The sequence below is a fragment of the Manis javanica genome, chromosome 13 (genome assembly GCF_040802235.1).
Source record: "Manis javanica isolate MJ-LG chromosome 13, MJ_LKY, whole genome shotgun sequence".
NCBI classification, from domain to species: Eukaryota; Metazoa; Chordata; class Mammalia; order Pholidota; family Manidae; genus Manis; species Manis javanica.
The window spans coordinates 72,447,741-72,470,641 of NC_133168.1; the positions used below are offsets into that span (position 1 = coordinate 72,447,741).

At 50.2% G+C, this 22,901-nt stretch overlaps 1 protein-coding gene across 12 annotated transcripts in view; it reads left to right on the plus strand.

The window, feature by feature from the left end:
* SYNJ2 (synaptojanin 2) overlaps positions 1-22,901 on the plus strand; it is a 97,484-nt gene that overhangs the window by 7,773 nt on the left and 66,810 nt on the right. For all 12 annotated transcript variants that reach the window (XM_073219834.1, XM_073219832.1, XM_073219831.1 and 9 more), the window contains one exon: positions 16,426-16,512. In XM_073219834.1, the coding sequence (XP_073075935.1) occupies positions 16,426-16,512 (87 nt within the window). The remainder of the gene's footprint in view (positions 1-16,425; positions 16,513-22,901) is intronic.

Consider the following 22,901-nt stretch of genomic DNA (forward strand, 5'->3'; position numbering starts at 1 on the left):
CAGGTGTGTGGCAGTCCGTGTGCTCTGACACAGCAGAATAGGGACACACACATCAGGGCATGTTTCAGCATGGGCTTGTTTGTTTTTATTTAAATGGTGTGGATAAAACATGAAATATTGGAAAATGCGGGTTGGAAATAACTGAGCCAGGCCCTTGTAATGGGGTCCATCTGGACAGTGGTATCTGCTTCTCTTTTAACCAGGACACTGGGAGGGGAGGAGCCTATGGGCCAGGGGGGAGGAGCCTGAGAACCCGGAAGGGAGGAGCCGTGGTCAGACCGCTTCTGCAGGGGTGACATGCGAGGGCCAGAAATGGAGCTGCAAGAATGAAATTCCATGTTGAAATTTTATGTCTCTAGAGTGGACGAACAGAATCTTATGTTTTTCATTTCAGAGGGCGACTTCCCTGTTTCACCAAACTCACTATATAAACAGTATTTTGGGGTGAGGACTGAGAAATTTTACCTGGTAGTATAAATTGATTTTTCCAGAAGTAGCACAACTTTATTATTGTTATTACTTTAAGTTTTGCTGTTTGTTGACAGAGGAAGAGATACGATTTCCATTAGGAGGTTATGAACACAGTTCAGAGGTCCCCAGTAGCCTGAGCTGGGAACATGGAAAGGTCCAGGCCTTGGTGCTAGGTTCTAGCTTGGGTCAGGGTGGGCAGCTGAGCTCCCAGTCCCTCCCCCGCCACCCCTGCTTTCCACGCTGTGAGTGTGTGTGTTGGAATCTGTCCAGAGGGGACCCGCTTTTCTAAATTTACAGAAAGGTACCATATGGGCTTGAGATGGACTGGGAAAGGCCTTCTTCTAACTTGTGTGAAAGTGTTACATTTGTAATAAACTGTGGGACCTGTATTTGTACCTTACCCCTTCAAGGTAGGCCTGAATTACATATGACCACATATATGAAGTGAAAAATGATAATGACATTCCGTTGCCTACATACAAATGGCTCCAGACTTGGGGATTTTGTGGGGAACGGTCTGCCTTTGGCAGATTCCTCCCCCTTTTATGTTTCTAATTCAGTTTGCTATTAGAAAAACTAGGTTACCAAGCTAATTAGAATTTTGTCTTAAAAGAGAAAATCGACCCAGAATGAAGACTTGAGGAGTGATCCCACCAGAAAAGTTGATGAGCTTACCAAGATGGCCTTTGTGACTTCAGTTTGCTACCACTTTCTCCTGGGCCTTCTAGGAAGGCCTGAGTTTTGTAGCTTCTGTCTTCTTTCCTCAACACACTCCAGCCTTTTGGGTGCAGATGATGAGACTGTACACTTAGAAAACCCAGGAGACAGATCCTAAAGTATCTGTTAGCAAAATATCGTGTCTGGGATTTGTTTGGCAGGGTTCCGGGAGATAGATGGATGGGACACATGCACACAGGTGCACAAGGGGAGGGGGGGAAAACAGGTGAAATGTGACTGGGAAAATGTGGGTAAATGTTGCAGCTGGGAGAAATGTTGTGGTTCATTAGACTTAGTGAGTGAATAAGCTGGCTGCTTTTCAAGCTCAGCAGGGTAAACACTGATGGCTTTTCCATATTCCATCATTAGTCAATTAGAGGATGCAAGAGGGAAAAACAGATTCCGCTCCCAGTGACAATAGTTTTTGAGAATAATAAAATATGTAAGGCCGTCAAGAAGAAAGGCACTAAACTGCACTGAAGTGCCACATACTTGGAAAGATACAGTGTATTCTTGGGCTGGGAACACCAACATTGTAAAGATGTTAGTCCTCTAGTTCATCTGTAAATCCACTTATCTGTGAGTAAAATCCAGTTAAATTCCAACAGGACTTCAATGTAAAGTGTAGCAGGCTGGTTTTAAAGTGTATCTGGGACCCTCCCATCTTTAAACTTATTCTCATCTCACTCCTCCCACTTTGGTTCATGGCATCCCTGCAGGGACGGTACAGATGCTCAGGACAAAAACCTGAGTCGTCCCCACCCCACTGTTTTCCTCACCTCATCCAATCTGCCGGCTTGGCCAGACTATGTCTGAATCCTGCCAGTCCCCTCTCTGGCTCACCTACCCAGTGCCCTCTCTCACTCCACCTGGTGGTCGCCACTCCCTGGGCACCCCGCCCCTGCACAGCAGCCTGATTAAGCCTGAGATGCTGCTGTCCTCTGCTCTGGCTCTTTCTCCAGCCTCATCTCCTGCCACTTCCCCGGCTTACTCCCCTCAACCAGCCCTGACTGGTCCCTGCCCCAGCACCTTTGCACCTGCTATGACTTCTGCCACAGTGCTCTGCTGGGCTGCCGCCTCCCCATTCAGGGCTAACACAGTGACTTGGGCGAGGCTTTCCTGAACACACTGGCAGAATGAGCCCATGGCTTCCACACCTCAGCTGTCTCTGTTCCATCACCTGTTTTCTTTTCTTCCCGGCACTTATCACCAAAACCAGCTTATTTCTTTGCTTGCATGCACATGGCCTGTTGTTGGCAGTAAGAATGCAGGCTCTGTGGGGGCAGGATGTTGGGCCCTGTGCTTTGTCCTCCAAAAGATACGTGCAAGACCTAACCCCTGGCAAGGGAATGGGACCGTCTTTGGAAATAGGGTCTTTGCAGCCAGAATTAAGATGTAAATTAAGATGAGTTCACACTGGAGTAGAGTGGGCTCTTCTCATCCTTACAAGAGGAGACACAGAGATACACACGGAGAAGAGAGTGTCACGTGAAGGCACAGACACACAGAGAGGGAAGACGGTTTGTGAAGATGGAGGTGAAAACTGGCGTGATGCTGCCCCCAGCCAGGCAACACCTGGGACCTCGAGGGGCTGCAAGAGGCAGGGAGGGATCCCCCACTAGAGTCTTTGGAGAGCACAGCCCCACCCACCTGGGGTTTGGTCTCTAGACTGTGAGAGAACAAAGTGCAGTTGTTGGAAGCCCCCCCCCCCCGTTTGCGGTACGTTGTTACCAGCCCCAGGAGCCTAACACAAGGGACGTTGTCTGTCTTGTTCGGCACTGCTGGGTGCGGAGAGGCCCGGGAAAGACTGAGGAACGAGGGCAGAGCACCCAAAACAGCCAAGAAGGCTTTGGCAGAATCCGTGAGGACAGACTCGGTCTACTAGAAAGCCATAATAGGTAGCAGAATAGGAAAAGGTCAACAGAGCAGAGGAGAGGTCTCGGAACAGACTCACGCAAATAGAGGAATTCAGTTCATTATAAAGGTGACTATTCAAACCAGCCGGGGAAAAGGTGGACACTCGATAAATGGTGTTGGCGCAGTTGACCAGCTCAGTGCCCAGTGGAGTGCTTCCTTTATTCGGCCAGATACTCAGACCAGGTTCCCTCGGCCACCTGGTCAGGAAGGACACGGGTGGGAGCCTCAGCTAGCCCACAGGACAGTGCCTGCTGTCCCTCTCCTGGGGAGGGGTGGTCTTTGCAGCAAGTCATGAAGGTATGCTCACACTGCCGTCCATCTAGTAACTAGCTTCTCCCCCAACCAAAAGACTTGTGTCCCCATCACCCAGCATCCCTTATAAACCCCCAGCTATAGATTCCAGGGTTCACCTGAGCCCCAAGCCTGGCATCCCCACTGGTGATTTATAATTCATTAATGGCTCTTTCCAATCCAGAAACAGTTTGTCAGTTAAGGTCATTTCTACCATGGGCAGTGTCATCTGGTAACAAAGCTGATGTTTTACCTTAATGGGATTCCCAGGGTATCAGAGCTAGAGAGTTCAATGTCCAGTTCTCATCCAGAAGGGAAAAAAGGTTTCAGTTGGCCTATGCCAATGCTAATTATGTTGGAGTCCTACGTTGTATCATATATTAAAATACATTTCAGAGATAGTTGAGGTTAAATGTAAAGAAATCCAACTTTTAAAGTATTAGGAGAAAATATAGGAGAAACTCTCACAATTTTATGCTATAGAAAGCCTTTCAAAGTAAAGCATGAAACTCAGAAGTCATAAAGGAAAAAACCTGATTTAAAAAATATTTATTGTTATAGTATAACATATAGAAAAATGAACAAATCCTAAGTGTACAGCTCCATGAATTTTCACAGGCCACACACCTCCGTAACCAGTGTGAGATCTGGACATAGAGTGTGGGCAGCCAGCTCCCTCGGACCCCCGCCCTGCCTTCACCCCGTGTCAGACTGATGGATTTGACTACATAGTAGTATATCAAATGTCCATAAATACAGTTGAAAGACAACAGCCTGGAAAGAAACTATGTGCAACCTTTGCAACATAGAAAAGGGTTGAAGATTGATAGTTATCATATATAAAACAGTGCCTATAGATCACAAAGAAGAAGGACAAATAGTTCAACAGAAAAATAGACCAAGGATATACTGAGTGAGTCTCAAAAGGAAAAATACAAATGGCCCAGGCAATGGAGCTGGCACCGCTGCCTCTGTCTTGTGCTTTGATGGGCCTGTGGATGAGGGCTGCCTCTCTCCGCTGCTCTGTGTCTCCCTCCCGTGATTCAGGCGCAGAGGCCCTGGGAGGCGCAGTGCACTCCACTCCAGATCAACCCCCACCCCACCCCCCACCCCCGGCCCCGCAGGAGTGGCAGGAGGTAGGCGGGGCTGCCATGCAGGGGTCTGGGCAGGCTGTAGGTCTGGCATCCTGTCCAAAAAGGCCAGATTGGGGACCACAACATAGGCTCCTGGGAAGGAGTATGGAACAGGCATCAGAAGCAGCCAGGTATTCATTTTGAAAGGCAAGGTTCCCCAGAGAGAGGCTCCTGGAACAGAAGGATTTCCCTGCGGGAGTCTGGCCGTGGCTCCTCGCAGCTGGAGTTAGCACAGGAAGGATTGCCAGGCCCTGCAGTAAATACACCTGCTCAGCTAGCCCGGTGTTCCCCAAGCACAGTGGCCTATTGTTCATATAGCTCCCACCAACACCTTGAGGTACGCCAGTGCTCCTGGGGATGCAGCTGGGGCGTCCATGCTGGGAAGTGATACGATTCTAAGGCAGGTCTGCCCTGGTTGCAGACATTTCTATTTCCAAGGCTGAAGCTAATTCCCTGCACAGAAGGCCTTTGGCCAGACAGAAGTTGAAGGAGGTAGTTTCTAAACCAGTGAAATGGTGGTACGAGTCCTTTGAGAAGGTTTCTTCCGCCCTTTTGTAAAAATAGTGCGAATGTTTTCCCTGATGGTGGGTGGGGTCTTGGTGAATCAGCCAGCGTGTTGACTTAGCAGACACATATGGAGAAGAGGCCAAACTAGTCACAGTGCACCCCACATGCTACTGGTGGGTGGGGTCGCGACCAAGAAAGCAAATCAACGTGTCTGATCCCTTCACCTCTCCCGGGCCTGGCTGCCCGTTGCCAGGAATCAGCACCTGCTGCGGCTCCGTGGCAGTCTGTGAGCCCCCAACGGGTGACCAGACTGGCCTAAACAGATCTCCAGCAATTATTTTCTCACCAAAAAACAAAAAGCCAAGAAACTTGAGAAATTAATTATGGCCTGTTTTCTGGACTAAAATATAGAGTAGCAATTCATTCTTGGTCTGTGTCTTGTCCTCGATACATGTCTTCAGATTGGCAGCCTTTTCTTAGAAACACTGCCTCACTCTCATGCCCTCCCCCAAACTGGGCCTTGCTGGAGGTGGCCTTGTCCCCCACCGCTGCTCCCAGGCCGGGTTCCTTCTTGCTCCTTAGAAAGGCCGCTCCTGAGGAAGAACGCACCTCCTTGCTGAAATCTGAAATCCCTCCTGGCTGTTCTCTCCCTTCACTGGAGAGCTGGGCCCCGGGCCCGACGGGTTCCTCCAGCGCTGCTCCTGTCCTCATCCCAGGTGAGCTCGTGGCAGCTTCATAAAGCATTTTCAGTGTAGTTCGGTAAATTTTATTTCATTTTCCTTGTCAGATTTCTCTTCTGCTCTCAGAGGTGACTATTTCACATCTCAAGCCTTCAACGCCTTGTCCCTGTCAGCTAATGGTTTTGCTTCCTATTTCACTGGGGAAGTGAGAGGAATTAAAAAGAGAACTTATATAAACCCAATGACCTAATCTGCTTGCTCTGTGCCAGCATGCACCCCCTGTTCTCAGTGGATGACCTCTGTGCCCCTGCTCTTCCATCGTGCCTGTGGGTCCTGTCCCCTCACGTTGAAGACATAGCTCCCAGTTTCCCCCTTTCCTTCCTAGCTAGGTCATTTCCACTGTTAAACCAGCAGACTGTCATCTTTCATGTTAAGAAATCCTCTCTTGACCTGACATCCGCTTCTTTCTCCATCACCCCGTGTGGAGGGCTTGTCCACGCAGGCTGTCTCTGCCCTCCCTTCTCCCATCCTGCCTGGACACCAGGCTTGGTACCCACCACTCCTCTGAAGCCCTTCAGCAAGGTCCCCAGAGATGTGCCCCGTGCAGTCCCCGCATATCTCAGCCCTCCATGCACAGCGTCACCCGGGCGATCACACCTTCCTCTAGTGATGGATGCTGCTTCTCCTGGTCATGTGCCTTCCTCGCCGCTGTTTACCCCAGTGCCTAGAGCAACACCTGGCGGGCAGCAGGCAGGCAGCATCCTTGGTGAGAGATTTAACTGAAGTGTGAGAGGGCGTAGCTTTCCCCTTCTCTGTGGCTCCCTCCCTGCATCTCATGTAGCATAAGAAGATATATATGGCTCACACTACATGGCTTCTAAATGTGTTTGTGTGTGTGTAGGACCATAGGAGGAGGGAGGAGGCACTGAGGGGTATTTGTAGCAGGGCCGAGAGGGGTGTTCAGGTGGAGGGATGATTGGTGCAGAAGACGAGGGGGGGACACAGAGGAACTGATCTGGCTGAAGTGGAGAAGCTGGAAACATAGCTGAGAGTGTACGCCCCCACAGCCAGGGACCTGACTTGTTGGTCACAGGAAGCAGACCGACCACGGGCTTGTTGCATGAGGAAGTGACACGTGAGGACTTGCTCCAGGAGGAGCCCCTTGGGAGAAGGGGAGAGCCTGAAGCTGGAAGTGGGATCTGTGGTCAGGCCATGAACAGTGCCCCAAGAGTCTTGCCCCTGCCCCCATGTCTACTGAGAACATGCACATTTTGTAGAGAAGCAGGTATTTTTTTTTATGTCTTGATTAATTGATGCTTATTTCAGAAATGCAAGTTTTTTTTTATTTTGGTATCATTAATCTACAGTTACATGAGGAACATTATGTTACTAGACTTCCCCCATCACCAAGTCCCCCCCACAAACCCCATTTACAGTCACTGTCCAGCATAGTAAGATGCTGTAGAATCACTACTTATCTTCTCTGTGTTGCACAGCCTTCCCCATGCCCCCCCCCCCCGTATTATACATGCTAATTGTAATGCCCCCTTTCTTTTTCCATACTCTTGTCCCTCCCTTCCCACCCATCCTCCCCAGTCCCTTTCCCTTTGGTAACTGTTAGTCCATTCTTGGGTTCTGTGCTTCTGCTGCTGTTTTGTTCCTTCAGTTTTCTTTTGTTCTTATACTCCACATATGAGTGAAATCATTTGGTACTTGTCTTTCTCTGCCTGGCTTATTTCACTGAGCATAATACCCTCTAGCTCCATCCATGTTGTTGCGAATGGTAGGATCTGTTTTTTTCTTACGGCTGAGTAATATTCCATTGTGTATATGTACCACATCTTCTTTATCCATTCATCTACTGATGGACATTTAGGTTGCTTCCATATCTTGGCTATTGTAAATAGTGCTGCGATAAACATAGGGGTGCATCTGTCTTTTTCAAACTGGAGTGCTGCATTCTTAGGGTAAATTCCTAGAAGTGGAATTCCTTGGTCAAATGGTATTTCCTTCTTTTTTTTATTTTTTATTTATTTTGGTATCATTAATCTACATGAAGAACATTCTGTTTACTAGACTCCCCCCTTCACCAAGTCCCCCCCACATACCCCTTCACAGTCACTGTCCATCTGCATAGTAAGATGCTGTAGAATCACTACTTGTCTTCTCTGTGTTGTGCAGCCCTCCCCGTGCCCCCCACGCATTATACATGCTAATCGTAAGGCCCCCTTTCTTTTTCCCCGCCCTTATCCCTCCCTTCCCACCCATCCTCCCCAGTCCCTTTCCCTTTGGTAACTGTTAGTCCATTATTAGGTTCTGTGATTCTGCTGCTGTTTTGTTCCTTCAGTTTTCCTTTGTTCCTATACTCCACATATGAGTGAAATCATTTGATACTTGTCTTTCTCCGCCTGGCTTATTTCACTGAGCATAATACCCTCTAGCTCCATCCATGTTGCTGCAAATGGTAGGATTTGTTTTCTTCTTATGGCTGAATAATATTCCATTGTGTATATGTACCACATCTTCTTTATCCATTCATCTACTGATGGACACTTAGGTTGGAGAAGCAGATATTTTTATGCATCATTCTTGTTCCTTGTTGGGAGAGGACCCTCCTCATACTGTACTGACCTAAGGTATAAGGAACCAGTGATCAGGCCCCATTCCGTGGCTCTGTCAGCTGCATATTCAGCATGATGTCAGTGTTCTAAGGCCTAGATTCCTGATTTTCCAGGAAAGACTCAACTCTACAGCCTCCGTGTCCAGCCCTGCTCTCAAGCCCTCCTTTCCGAGGAGCTGGCTTCCTCCTCCCCCAGCCTGGTCACCGGGGTCACCGTGGCTGCTGCAGATCTCAGTGGCGGGAGGGGAGTGCTGAGGGGCCCACCCCTACCCTGCAGATGCTTCCCAGCCGTGGCCACAGGAGATGATAAATTATTCTCTTATTTTCTGTGCCTGGCTTGCACATGCTTGCCCAGTTTTGGCAGGAGGCAGCGCATTGGCCTAGGTAATGTCTTGTTGATGTCCCCCACGCCACTGGCTCTTTTGTGTGGCCTGGACTTCTTGATGCGGGGGAGAGGCAGTCGGCAGTGGAGGGCAGTTTCTTAGTGGGCTGACGGGTGTCTGCCCAGCTGGTTTTTGTCTTGGTTCTTGAACTTCTGTTTCAGACTGATGTTTTGATTTCCACTTTTTCCTAGCAACCCTCGTGCAGCCTCTGTCTCCCCTAGGAAAACTGTTGTCTTCCTGAAGAGCTGCTTTAGCACCAAACTGATAACTCTGGAAGGAACAGCACAAGCCAGGATGAACTGAGTTCAGAATTAGCGCATGAAGTAGACACTGACCTGGATCTAGATGATTCTGTCCCCTTGAGGCCCTGAAATACAAGATGGTTTAATACTGTGCACCAGGACACAACCCCACACGGTATCTCAGCTTTGGGCCATCTGCATTATTACACTGACCTACTTTTTTTTCTGACCCGTAGGCTGGGCTTTGCTAGAATTTCCTTATGGGGTGTTTTTGTGGAAAATATTACTCGGGGAAGAACCACTGCGGTTGCTTTGATTATTGATCCAACTGGCTGTCTGCTGACCAGGAACACAGGCTGCCTTTTGTAAAGAAGCAGAGCAGATTCTGGCTACAGTGTTGACTGGCAGCCCCAGGCCTGGGACATTTGACCCGCAGGTCTCTGTCCTGGGGGCCAGAACCATGGGCCCAGTCTGCCCTGCTTTGGGCCAGCCACCCCTCCAGGCCTCTCAAGGGGTGGCTGTCTCTCTTCCACTCTGCTTGGCCCGCTGGCCCCCGGGGCGGGATGCATGTCTCCCAGGCTCCTCTTTGCCAGCTCCAGATGCTCTGCTTCCCTCCTCCATAAAAGCACTGAACTTGGGATCTCACAACACCTGCCAGGAGGTCTTCCTAGGCCCACCTAGGCATCCAGATTGCCGAGGTCAAGCTTGGGATCCGGGCCAGGAATGGAGCTTGAGTGTGGGGCAGCTTGGGGCGTCCCCCTCCTCTGGAGTCGGCCCCCCAGCTGCACTCCATCACCGCCGGGAGACCCCCAGGGGTGTCTCACCCGGCACAGTGCTGGGCTGCTTGCTGGGAAGCCTTGCTCCCTGCAGGATCCTGGTCGGTGGTTGAGCTTCCAGGGACTCTGAAAGGAGAGGCTCATTCCAACGGTGTCCACATGGCTGGTCACCACTACAGTTTCCCTGTGGTTCCTTCTAATCCAGATGCTTCTACCATTTGGGACTATTTTTATCATGACCCATGGTGTCTAGTAACCATAGACAACTTTTATCATGTTACCAGGGAAACAGGAGCAGCAAGTGAACCTCAGGTCAGATTCTCATGTGGCTGGCTTAGCCCTTGCCCACACGCTCCAAGGCGCCAGGCCACCCCTGCCCTCCAGGACGCCACCTGGCTCCATGGTGATTGCACCTGCTCCATTTTCTCCCATCCAGAGTCTTGCCCTCCTCCTTGGCAGCCTCAGGGGCCACGTCAATCCTTCTGAAGACCCTGGCCTCCATTCACCAACCTCCCTCCTCCGACGAGTGTGTCCTGCAGCTCAGCGGCGCCCTCCCACCATCCGTGTCAGACCTCCCCCTCTGCATCTTTCTTTCACCTCTGTCTTTTTAGCTCATTCCTCAGTTCCCCAAGTCCAGTGACCTTGACCCTACCGGGATAGTGATCCCTTGAACCTGCCACCTCCTCACAGTCCCTTGGCCCCCACCCCTCTCCTCACTGTCCACCCCTCTGGGTCACTCACCAGCCATGCTTTCCCTCCGCTCCCACCCCCTCTGGCTGGGTCCTGCTCACCTGCAGAGACCGCTGTGTAGCCCCTGCTCTGTGCAGCTGGAAGTCTCCGCAGACGACCCACGGGCTGACTGGCCCCGCTGCGCTCTCCATCCATGCCAGTCTGCAGCTACTTCTGTTCCTCCCACCCACGCCAGCTGACATCAGCCCCTCCTGCCCACTGAGAGACTGAAGCAGTCAGAAGACTCGCCCCACGCGGCTTGCACCCCACCTCTGTGCCGAGTCCTCTCCCCTTAACCAAGCGGCCTCCCACTGGATCCTGCCCTTGTGGGTGCCGCTCCGCGGCTCCCGCTCCTCCCCATCAGCTTGACTCTCTGATTGATGGATCATTTCTACCCGCCGGCAGACTGGGTGTCAGCCCCCATCTCAGAGGATCTTCTGGCCCCACTTCCCTCTCCAGACTCTCCCCAGTTCTCTGCTGAGCACATGCACACACACACACACACACGCACACACGCACATACTTCCTCAGAATCATCTCTATTTGCTGCTCCCTTCCCTCTCCCTCTCCATTCCAGCCTCGCCTTTGACTTCACTGAAACTGCTTTCTCCTGGCTCATTGCTGCCTAATAAAAGTGACCACTGCTTGGGCCTCGAGTTAGAGGACATAATGCAGCATCTGGACTCTCTGGTCACTCTTGCCTCCTTGAAGCACTTCTCTGTTTCCAGGACACTGTGCCCTTCTGGTTATGCTCCAGTCTCCCCAGCCTGTCCCCACAAACACACTGTCCCCAGTATCACTACCCGGGTGATCTCCAGCCTCCTGAGTTTAAATACCTTCTGTTTGCTGGGGATGCCCCAGTTTGCTTCTTGAGCCAGACTGCTCTGCTGGGCTCCAGACTGGTGCGGCTCTGGCCTCGCCATCTCCACCTGGGCACCCGCGGGCATGTCGGGCTTGGCCTGTCCGACCCAAGCTCCTGACGCCCCACCCTGACCTGTCTTCACCATCACGGGTACTGGCCGCTCCGTCCTTTCAGTTGTGCTGGACAGTTGGACATCAGCCTCGAATCCTTCCTCTCTGGCCCCACATCCGATATGTCCACAGATCCTTTGGTTCGTCCTTCAAAATATGTGCAGATATTTGATGATGTTAAGAAATTATCATTAAGTTTCTTTAGATGTGATAATGGCATTGTGGTCACATTTTTTTAAAAGTACCTTTATCTTTTAGAGATTCTTACTGAAATATTTATAGATAAAATGATATGAAATCTGGGATTTACCCAGAATAATCTAGGGCAGTAAATTTCACCTGGAGGACTCGTTAAAACAGATTTCTGGGTCTCAAGCTCAGAGTTTCTGATTCAGTAGGTCTGGGGTGGGGCCCAGTAATTTCTGTTTCTAATGCTGGTTGTTGCTCATTGTCTGAGGACCATATTGTGAGACCCACTGATCTAAGATGTGGGGGTGGAGGGTGTGAATGGAGCAGGGTTGAGCATAGTTGACAGCAGTTGGGCCTGGTGGGCACATGGTAATGTGGGTACATAGGGTTTATTACACTTCATTGGAAATTTCCATAGTGAAAAAGTGTGTGTGTGTGTGTCTATGTCTGTGTCTCCAGAATCTGACTGTTCTTAGCGCTTCCGCTGCCACCGCCCCGGTCTAAGCTAGCATCGTCCCCTGCCTGGATCATCCTAGTGCCTCCCCTGCCTCCCTGGGATCTGTTCTCAGCAGAGCAGCCACAGTGATCCTCAACACCCGGCAATGGCTCCCTCTCACTTAGGATGAAACTCCAAATCATTTTTGAGCCAGAAAGCTCTTTACAATGTGTCCCCTACTCCACTTCCTCTGTCTGACCTCCTCACTGGCCCTTGGCCATGCCGGGATGCTTCTGCCTCAGGACCTTGACACGTGCTTCTGGACCTGCTGTGCTCCCCTGCCCCTCATTCAGCAGTCCCTCTCACTTCCTTCAAATCTGCGTTCGAAACTTGCCCTGAGGGTGAGGCTTTCTCAGACCACACTGTGTAGAATTCCACACACCCACCACCCTGCCTCATGCCCCCCTTCCTGGCTCACATCACTGTCTATAGTGTGCTTATCGATCTTGTCTGTCCCCCTTGGCAGGGAGCTCACGTGATGCCTGGCACCGTGTCTGCCCCACCACTCCACCACCTTTGGGGATGTGCCTCAGGGTACCATTGCCCCGGGCCCCGACTCCCACCCAAGGTGGCCTCCACTGTTACTACTCATCCATTCGTGACACATGCCCCCTTGCCGCTGCCAAGGGCCGTCCTTGGCCAACCCTGCTGAGCACATTTTCTGCCTGTCTGGCTCACTGCTTGTCCTCGTACCTAGAACAGTGCCAGCCATAGGAGGATCTCAACTCCACATTCACAGAATGAATGGCTGAATCCCAGGGGCAAGAAGTGGACCAGAAAAGAGGGGTACAGTAAATGAGGGGACTTGCTTGCACAGGCTGGAAATTCATGGCCAGTGGGAGGAAAAACAAAACATTCTGACATGGAAAAACCACAGGAAATGCAGCAAAAGTGTGGAAGACAGGAGCAGTCTATTTTGAGACATTAAGTAAAGGACGGAAGTTGCAAATGGGCAGGCCAAATGCAGTCTGTAGAGGTGTGTGATCAGCCTACACAATGCTTAAAATAAATGTGGATTGGTTGCCAACAGGGGAAAATCAGGAGTGTTCTATTTCTTTCAAAAAGCTGGAGACTCACAGCACCGGGCTGGCATGCCCACCTAGGACCGCTGGCTGGAACTGACCGCCTATTTGGTAGAGGGGTGTATGTCCTCTGGCCATCCATGGCCCCTTCTGGCAACTTCATCCATTTGTCACTTGTCTGGTGCTTGTAGACAAGTGTGATTTGTGAGCTCCTTTGAAAGAGCAAAATGGATTTCTTCTTCCTTCAGACCTGGCTGAGGGAAGTACAGTTGTCTGGGGCAAGCCGGGGTGTCAGGTGGTTTTGGAACAGGCTGCTGGGAGGCCAGGCTCTGGGAGTGCTGGGAGCAGGGCAGCAAGGGCACCCTGCAGCACGGGTGGGACGCCGCCCCTCATACATTCAGGGCTCACAGGGAGCCGGAGAGGAAGCTGACTGGAGAGGCAGTTTGCAGGGGACGCTGGGTGTAGAAGGACTGGCTCACCTAATGAAAAGGTCACCGAGTGTTAACGTCTCCCTCAGAAAGTTACGCTGCAGTCCTGACTCTCAGCAGGTCAGACTGTGACCTTATTTGGAGACAGGGTCACTGCAGGTAATTAGCTGACATGAGGTGAGGTCATCCTATAAGAGGGTGGATCCTGAATCCAACATGACAAATACCTTTATAAGAAGAGGAGAGAGGCTCATAGGCACAGGGAAAGAAGGCCATTGGCTGAGGGAGGCTGAGATTGGAGGGATGCGGAGGCAGGCTGAGGACCAAGGGCCACCAGCAGAAGCCGGCAGGGGATGGGGGCGGAGCCTCCCCTGGAACCTTCACAGTGAGCGTGGCCCTGCTGTCCCCTGGCTTTCAGACTTCTGGCCTCCAGAACTGAGATGATAGAGTTTTGTTGTCTTAAACGATCCAGTTTGTTTACAGTTAGTCTGTTTGTGATGGAAGACCAGCATTTTGTCACAGGACTGTCCACCTGCTAAGGTGGTGGCTGGCTGCGGTGAGGTTCTCACGTATAAAGGCAGAATGATGTTTGTATTACAAAGTCAGTAATCAACAAGATTCGATGGAACAAGGGAGCCCGGTTATGTTGTGCTTTTTATATTTATATTAATATTTATTAGTATGTATTTATATTTAAAAGGTTTGCCTCTTAAATATGAGGGTGAAAAGCCTTTTTTATTTGCATAGGTTCAGTTTTCCTCGTGACAGATGACGTGACATGCGCTTGTCATCTGCGACCCAGCAGGGCAAAGAGGCCATTGTGTTTCCTCAGCTTTGCCGTGTGGTCACAGTTCCGCCTCTGAAGTGGGGGTTTGACCACTAGACACTTTAGCAGTTTCCTGGTATTTTGTTTTATTGGGTTGGTATTATTTGCAGAGGTGGATGAACACACAAAGAGCTCCTTGTTTATGGCCAGCAAACGCCAGCTGATGATATTATGGCTTAAGGGTTCTGTTTGAGGCCTTTGCAAAACTCAGAGGGTTGACGTGCACATTTTGTGTCAGGGTTATTCCCTTGCATTTATAAACTTCTCTCCCAAGGTGGAAACTAGGAGCTGTCCAGTTTGCCTAACCCTGGGTCTGCCTGCAGCACCCACAGATGGAAACCCCATGTCTGGCCATGCACATGGCCTGCAGGAGGGACCCTCCCTTCTCCTGCGAGGTTGGGACATCCCAGGGCTTGCCTGAGCTAGAGCAGGGGCAGGCCCATTTCTAGGGACACTCTGCAGGCACATGGCGCAGTGCCCATCCTTCAGATATGCCAAAGCGCAGGACCTGGGGAGGCTGTTCTGGGTGGTCTGGGTGGACCCAGGGTGCTCACAAGGATGCTCAGAGGATGAAAGGTGGGGCAGGAGAGGAGAGAGAGTGAGATTTGCAGATGAGAGCAGAGTCAGAGCTTTGAGAGGAAGCGAAGGGTCCGGGGCTGAGGAATGCAGGTGGCTCCTAAAAGCTGGAAAAGGCCAGGACATGGATTCTGTGAGCTTCCAGACAACACAGTCCTGCCCACACCTTGATTTTATCTAGTGAAATCCATTTCAGAGACTTTGGACCTGCTGAAGTCCAAGGTCATGAATGTGTATTGTTTTGGGCCGCTGAGTCTGTGGTGCCTTGTTACAGGAGCAGTAGGAGGCTAGAATCATTCCACACCTCTCCCAGCCCCATGTCTGAGGGCCTGTGGCCTTCTAGCCATTTTCATAATTATCTTTAGGTTCCTTTGTACACCTCTCCCCTAAAAAAAAACTAATCAGTCAGAAAAATTCATGTGTTAGTGGAAAATATAACTTCTTTAAATTCATTCTTAACCTTTCCATTGTTGCCAACTCCTTGGAGATTCTGATGAATTCTATGGATCCCAGCCCCATAAAAATATACATACAAAAATCAGATTCCACAGATTCTCCCAAAAGCTATCCCGTGAAGCTCCCGAATCTGCAGGGCCTTCCTCCCCAACCCTAGACTAAGAGCCCTTCTATTACTTCAATTCAACTGAAGCTGGACGACTGCTTTCCTAATAAGTCTCCTGAACGGTATTCACCACATTCTTATTGGAGGATTCATCCATGTTTTTATTTCGTCCTGTGCATTTGGAAACATTCTCCTGGGAACAGGTCCCAAGGCCTGTCCCTGTAATGCCAAATGGGTCTGTGGTATTGCTGTAAAGGTTAAGCGCTCCCTGCTCCAGAGGGTCTGTCCCTCTGTCCTTCCCTCTGTCACTTTTGCCTTCACCCTGGGCTGTGGTTTGCCCTGGGTGTTAATGTGACTGCTGAAGACCCAGGGGTCCTGCATGCAGCTTGCCCTGGCCATGTCCCAGGTCTGGGACACCCGACTGTTGGCTCAGCCTCCCCTGTGTGTTAGCAGATCCCTTGGGGCAGACGGGCATTGACAGGACAAGCCTCTTGTGGACAATACTTGGGAAGGAAGGCTCACCCCGTCAGGTACTGATGACTCATTCCTGTCTCCAGGCACGCAGGCTGTGGCAGGGTGACAGAGGGCCAGGCTCAAGGCACCTGCCGCCAGCTCAGACCCAGTGCCTCCTGCCAGCTGGGACTCCCCTCACCCTCTCCAGCGCCCAGGAAGCTGTGGGCGCTTCTAGAGAGCAAGCTTTTCGTGGGAAGGTCTAAATCCCTGCAGCTCGGTGATTCACTAATCACAAAGCCACCACACATTTCACTTGGTGCCGAGCTATTGTCTCTGCATTTTCTTCTCCCAGTGGGTGGGGACAGATGGAAGGCTGCAGTGAATGAACTCCAGCAGCAGACTTCCGCTGATCTCTACGATGTGTTTCTCCCCTAGCTCCGGAAGAAAAGGAGGTCATTAAAGGCCAGTATGGAAAACTCACGGATGCTTATGGCTGCTTGGGGGAGCTCAGGTTAAAATCAGGTAAGTATCATTCAGACGGGCGGCAGCTGGCCAGACGCATGATGCTAGACTTCTGAGGCAAAGGCAGAGCCTCTTGTGTTAGTTTGGACAGACTGCTGGACTTAGGCATTTTATTTTAACCGTTCTGAGCTTTTTCAGTGTTTCTTTATTTTGCTGAGTTGGTCCTCATGCCGGGGAAGTTGAGGTGCGCGCAGCCTTGGGTCTCCCCTGTCTGGGCTGGTGGAGGAGATAGTGCCTTCAGCCCTGGCTGCGAAGGAAGCTCACCTTTATCATCTGCCCCCCAGGACCTGCATTTTACCAAAGCCTGGTTTGGGGGTCCTGCCCAGGGGGTTGTCATTTACAAGGGATCTGCACTCTAGAAGGGGTGTATGTGGGACATGGAAGCCCTGGCACCTGCTGGCACACACCAGGTAGCGGGGCATGAGGGCAAGGCTCGCAGGTTGAGTAGTGGGCCATGCAGTCTGACTTGGAAAGGCAGGGGACTTAAAGGAGCACCTGGGCATCCCTGCTCAGTATGAGACTTGCGGGGCTGAGCCTTCGCCCGGCTGCTGTTATGGGTCGCAGCCTCCCAGTGGGGCCACCACGTCACCTCTGGGCTCCTGGAGGTCACGGGAGCCACTCTTCTGGGTCTGCAGCCACCATTTCCTTCCTCCTCTCTCTGCCACCTATTCTACATTGGCCCCACGCAGTGTCTCCAGTGACTTACAGGGCCAAGACCAGAGGACAGGTGACATTTCTTATATGTCCTGCTTGGTCAAAGTGGGAGTGGCTGTAAGTTGACCAAATCCAGGCACCGTGGCTATTCCTGAGCCGAGCTTCACGTCCCCACAGCTGCTGTTTTCATAGACTGAGGATTTTTAAAGCCCACAGAGCAGCACTGTTGTTTGCCATTATTTTTCTGGTTCTTTTCTTTCATGGATGATTTTCCCTGAATTAGGATGATTACATCAGTCATTTCCAAACAGTGTTTAAGGAAAACATTCAGAACCCACATGACAAAATGCATTTATCAAATGTCTGTTTTATGCCAAGGGCTAGATATATATTAATGTATTTAATCCTAAAAATAAGCCAATATGATACTGTATCTTTTTCCCTCCTTTAAAGTAAAGGTAACGGGTTCAGAGGGTTGAAGTGACTTGCCTAAAGTAAGAAGCTTGGCGAGGATTCACACCCACATCTAGTTGCCTTCAGACACTTACTTTTTCCATGAAAATGTGCTGCTTGCCAAGGGTTTTCTGTGGGATTTCACCCCCTGTGGTGATTTTTCTGTGGATAAAGTCCTGTGGCCCTTGCCTCAGTCGTGATGGTGTGTGGATGACAGCCAGCCTTATGCAGTGTTGACTCTGCCAGACATCCTTTTAAGTATTTTAATTTACTAACTAGGCCCTTCCAACGGTATTAACTGGGCGCTGTTACAATCCTGCTTTACATACAAGGAAAGAGAAGCTCAGAAAACTTCTGTGCTGTATTTTATCTATTCTGTGACTTCTTTTTAATATTGTAACCTCTTTGGCACTCAGGACATGTTACAGTTATAATTGGCAACTTTTTTTTTTACATAAGTTAATGATTACATGGATTAATGATCCATACCTGGACTCAGTGTAGCACCCTAGCTTGCCCAAGGTCAGGCAGTTCTCAGGTGGTGATCTGGGCTTCAAACTCATACCTTCTGCCACCAAGGGCTGCTTTCAACCACCAGGCTGTTCTGTCCTGAAAGGGCAGGAAAGCTGACTTCCAAGGTCAGGAAGAGCAGGACCTTTCCCTATGCCAGGGGAAAGCAGTTTCCTGGGCTCTGGTCTGCGGTCAGCTATAAGGAATTGTTCCTAACCAGGAGGGGCAGCAGCCCCCAGAGAGAGATTATCAGAGCTGGCCCGGGTGTCTGCAGGGCATCTGGCCCAGGGCAGGCTTCAGCAGATCAACCCCGGGGCAGGGAGTGTCGTGGGAGGCCACCAGCTCCCAGGGCTGCCCTGGCCAGGCCCTCCTCCCTGCGGCCAGTGCCTCCCCACCTGCCTTCTCCTGAGGAGTGCAGGAACACAGCCTCCAGTGGCTGCTCGAGACCAGTCCCTGGCATGAAGGTCTGTCAGGTCCCCAGCCCCCATTTCCGATGTCCTCTGAACACCCCCAGCCGCACTTGCCAGTCACCCTCCAGATGGGCTGTGAAGGCTGTCTGAGCATGGGGGGCATGAGTTTGAAATTGTGGACGTCAGGATGATTTGGCCTACTTTTTGCCCACTCCTGCACACGTCCTGGGAGATCTGAAGGACGAAAGGATTGGGGCTTACCATCAAGTTTTCAAATCCCCTTTGGTTCCCCAAAGGAGTGTTTGGCTTTGACTTGATTTTCCTTTCCCCTGCAAATCCCCAGCCCTGTGCTATGATCAGTTTTCTTCTCGCCTGCGGAGCGTGTTGGGAAGCACAGAGCAAAATCCCAACGTTCAGTTGCCGTGAAGATGACCAGCCTGGGTGGGGGGTGGACCTCCCTTGACTTTTTGAGGCTAAGGGTCTCTGTACAAAGAGACTTTCCTTGGGCTCCTAACTTGGGGCAAGTTGGTCCATTTCAAACTTGTCAACTGAAAATAAAGTTTTATGTTAGAAATTAAGAAACATGCACAAATATTGCATAAAAGCTTTATCCTAGATTCCTAGGTTTTCATGGAGAGCCCCAAATCCCTCCTACCTCCTGAAATGCCAGCAGGAAGAGGGCGGAGTCCCCACAATTAGCCAGGGAGTTGGCCTTCCTGATGTATACACAATACAAAGCATAGAAGGTGAGAGGCTCGCAGTAAAAAGAATTTATCCCCAGTGATTATAGGGATTTAACTCCCTTTTAACCTAAGGTCTCAAGGCCTCCCTGCTTCATAGCCTCAAGGGTTGAATAAATTGAGGTCTGCAATGAATTCTGTATCCTCTAGTTGTGCAGTGCACAGCCTGGGAGCTGTACATGACAGCCCTATAAACTTTCCACCAGACAGCCCTCCTAGATCCTAGATCCTACCGGACCCTTCAGCTTCTCAGCACCCTGACCTGCATTCACTTAATCTCTCTAGGACTGTTTTCCCACCTGTAAAACCAGGAAAACGGCCTCATCTCTCTTTTACATAATACTTAAGAGATTCACATCAGAAAATGAATCATGGTGCTGGACATGGGTACTGGGTGGGAGGGGGCTGGCCTGCAGAGGGGACCCTCTGGGAGAACTAGGCACGTGCAGGGGAAAGCTCAGGCTGGATGCCTTCAGGTCACTGACTCCTGCCTGGGCTAGCTGTGTGCTGTTCTGCGGACACTGGCTACACAAGGAAAAGTCTCTGGAGAGGGCAGCCTTACATTATTAAGTGTTTTGCGATTCAGGACAGGCAGTGATATCTAGCAAGTCTTGAAATGGAATGGCTTCCATCAGTCTTAGAATAATTTATTTTTACTCCTATACCCAATGGTGCACTGGTAAATATTTGCCACTCAGCTTTCCATGGGGAAAAGCCCTAATATACAGTGTTTGCCAATTTCCATAGTACAAATACACCAACCCTGGCTGATTTCTGGCTGCCGATGCAGAGTTGGGAAAAGATGTGTACAGTGGGCTGGCTCTCAGGAGCTGGGGTGGGCTGCCAGCGTGCTGCTGTCTGCACCACGTCCATGTGCCAGGAAAGGAAGGTGAAGAGGTGCCTAAGCCACGTGGACACAGTATTTAGAATTCTCAGCTTGTTGGTGTTGGGGGAGCACCTCAGGGATCTCTGGGCAAAGCTCCTCACTTCAGGGTGGAAAGCACAGAGCTCCTAAGTCCTTTGTTCATAGATTTAAGTGTGAGAGTATCCTGTCTGAGCAGAAGGATAAGATGCCCTGTGGGCACTGCAGGGTTGAGATGGGTACAAACCTGGCCTGGGGGAGAACTCAAGGTTGAGCAAACACAGAAATGCTGGTGCAGGGGAAGCAGGAGGCCCAGCAGCCAGAACACACCCAGCATTGTCCCTGAATACATGGCATTGTGTCTGTGTGACTCACTGCGATTCCAGTGCCAGGCCTCCCCGGCCAGATGACAAATGGCCACAGGGGGATAAGACGGAGACCCTGTGACTGCGGAGACAGCAGGCATGGCAATGGCGGGTGTGATGCGCACTTGGGTTTGGAAGGCAGCCCTTTTGAGGGAGAGAATTTCTAAGTTGACATTGAGGTTTCAGAGTTTTTGTTTTTTTAAAAACTACAGAAGATAAAATTTACCATCTTAACCAGTTTTAAGTGTGTGGTTCAGTGGCATTAAAGACACTCACTGTCAGGCAACCGTCACTACCATCTGTCTTCAGAATGTTTTTCATCCTCCCAAAGTGAAACCCTGTACCCACTAATATATTGAGGTGGTTGTGTTCCATTTCTCTACTCTGCTTGTTCAGGCTGCAGGAGGAATTGTCCAGGAATTTTCTGGACCGGGAGCCTCCTGTGTATTGTCTAGGAATTGTCTGGACCGGGAGCCCCTGTGCAGGGTTGTGTGTATGTGTGTGTGCACGTATGTCTCTATACCTGTGTGCATGTGCACGTGTGTGTGTCCCCGTCTAGTTCTCGTATGTCTTTTGGCCCGTGACCTATTGCTTGCCCTCGCCGTCAGCTCGCCTGCTTGGCCACAGCCTCTAGCCAGGGCCTGGTCTGACTTTGGCCAGAGCCCTGGATCCAGAGTGTTCAAGCTGGAAGGGACATGGATCCCACCTGGTGCGCTCTCCTCTGAGGCCCAGAGAGGGTAGGACAGTTACCTGAGGCCCATAGGCCATTGGAGGTGTGCAGAGCTGAGAGCTCCCTCTCCTGAGGCCGAGGCAAGTTGGAGTTCTGTCTTCCCTTGCTACAAGATCCTTACTGGGTTCAAGTCCCTGGGTCCACCCTCAACTAACAACTTCTGAGACCCTCCCTAGGCCTGGTTTACTTCTGGGCTGTGAGGAAACTGGTCCTGCTGTACGGAAAACAAAGTCTGTATCCTGTGGTCAGGGTGAGCACCAGAGGGGACCTCGCACCTGGGGCAGGCCGGTCCCACCACCTCGCTTCTCTCCCCTGCACACCTTTGCTGTGGGGATCTTGGGGCCAACACCACCCTGACAGATTGGCCAGGGGGACAGTGACCCCTCTCACAGCCTGGTGCTAGGCTTGAACCAGGACCCTGTCTTTAAAACCTGTAGCATGTGTAGAACACATGAGGGGGTTAAAACTGGGTGGACAGGATCATGTGGTCCTGGAGTAGCAAGAAGCCACGTGCTGAGCAGAGTAGGGCCGTGTGGACCCCTCCTAAGGAGGCAATGGCCTAATGCAGGTCTTTGGGGTCCCCAAGGTCCTCAGTGCTGTCCCACAGTCGGTTTCCTTAAGAACGGGCCTGTGACAAGGGGCCAGTTTCTCTTTCTCTTCGCCCCCCCTACAGTCACCCTTCCCCCACCTCCCCTTTCTCCCATCCAGGATCTTACACTGGTGTGTTGCTCCAGGAAATAAATACCTCTAGGATGCCAAACAAAGGGACAATTAAAATATTGTCAGGAGTGTCCATGAAGTAAGTCTCCTCAGTGACTAGGTAACAAATTTATTTGTAAGTCAGGTGATACCCAGCTATTTGCTTTCTATAAAATTGAGGGAGACCTTGCCTGGGGTATCCGCTCACAGCATTAACAATAATTCTGTGGATAGATCATTGTGATTTGTTTTGCAAGTAACTCAGAAGAACGGTGAAGAAAAATGGTCATTTCTATAATGAAGCTCATTCTATTCCCATCTATGAATGTGAACAAGGTTTCTTGGTGTTTACATTCATCAAAATGAAAATAGAACTAGAGTTGGTATAGAATCTAGTTTCATTCCACCAATAAATAATTTTTAGCCATGATATATGAACTAGAAGTCCCATCTATTTCGTTAAGAAATGCCTTTCCATCAGATCTTTACTTTTTATGTTAAATGATTATTTAGCAAAAATGTTTTCTTTACATTGACCAGTTACATAAGAAAAATCATTGCAGTGCTAACTCAAACCGAAGAGACTCTTTTTAAACACTGAACTTTGAGATCAGATTGCTGCACAGGATGAGAGGGTGATCAGTACAAGACATGGAAACAAGTTATGTTACAGTGGGATGAGAGTATGTGGAGAAAGTGGAGTGGAAATATGAGTAAAAATCCCATCTGTTATTAAAGAACTTGTTCATGGATTCCTTTAAATAATAGATGGTGATGAGTATCAAATCACTGTCTAGATTCCTTTGGATACTGGTAAAGAAACCTATCACAGTTTTATTTTACATGTCAATATTTAGCATATGCTGGAAAATGTATTATTCAGAACCATTTAAATTAGATGAAAACATTTGGTATCAGTTTAAAAATGAGCAAGGGATATATTGGTCAGCCACACCCTCTGCAAGA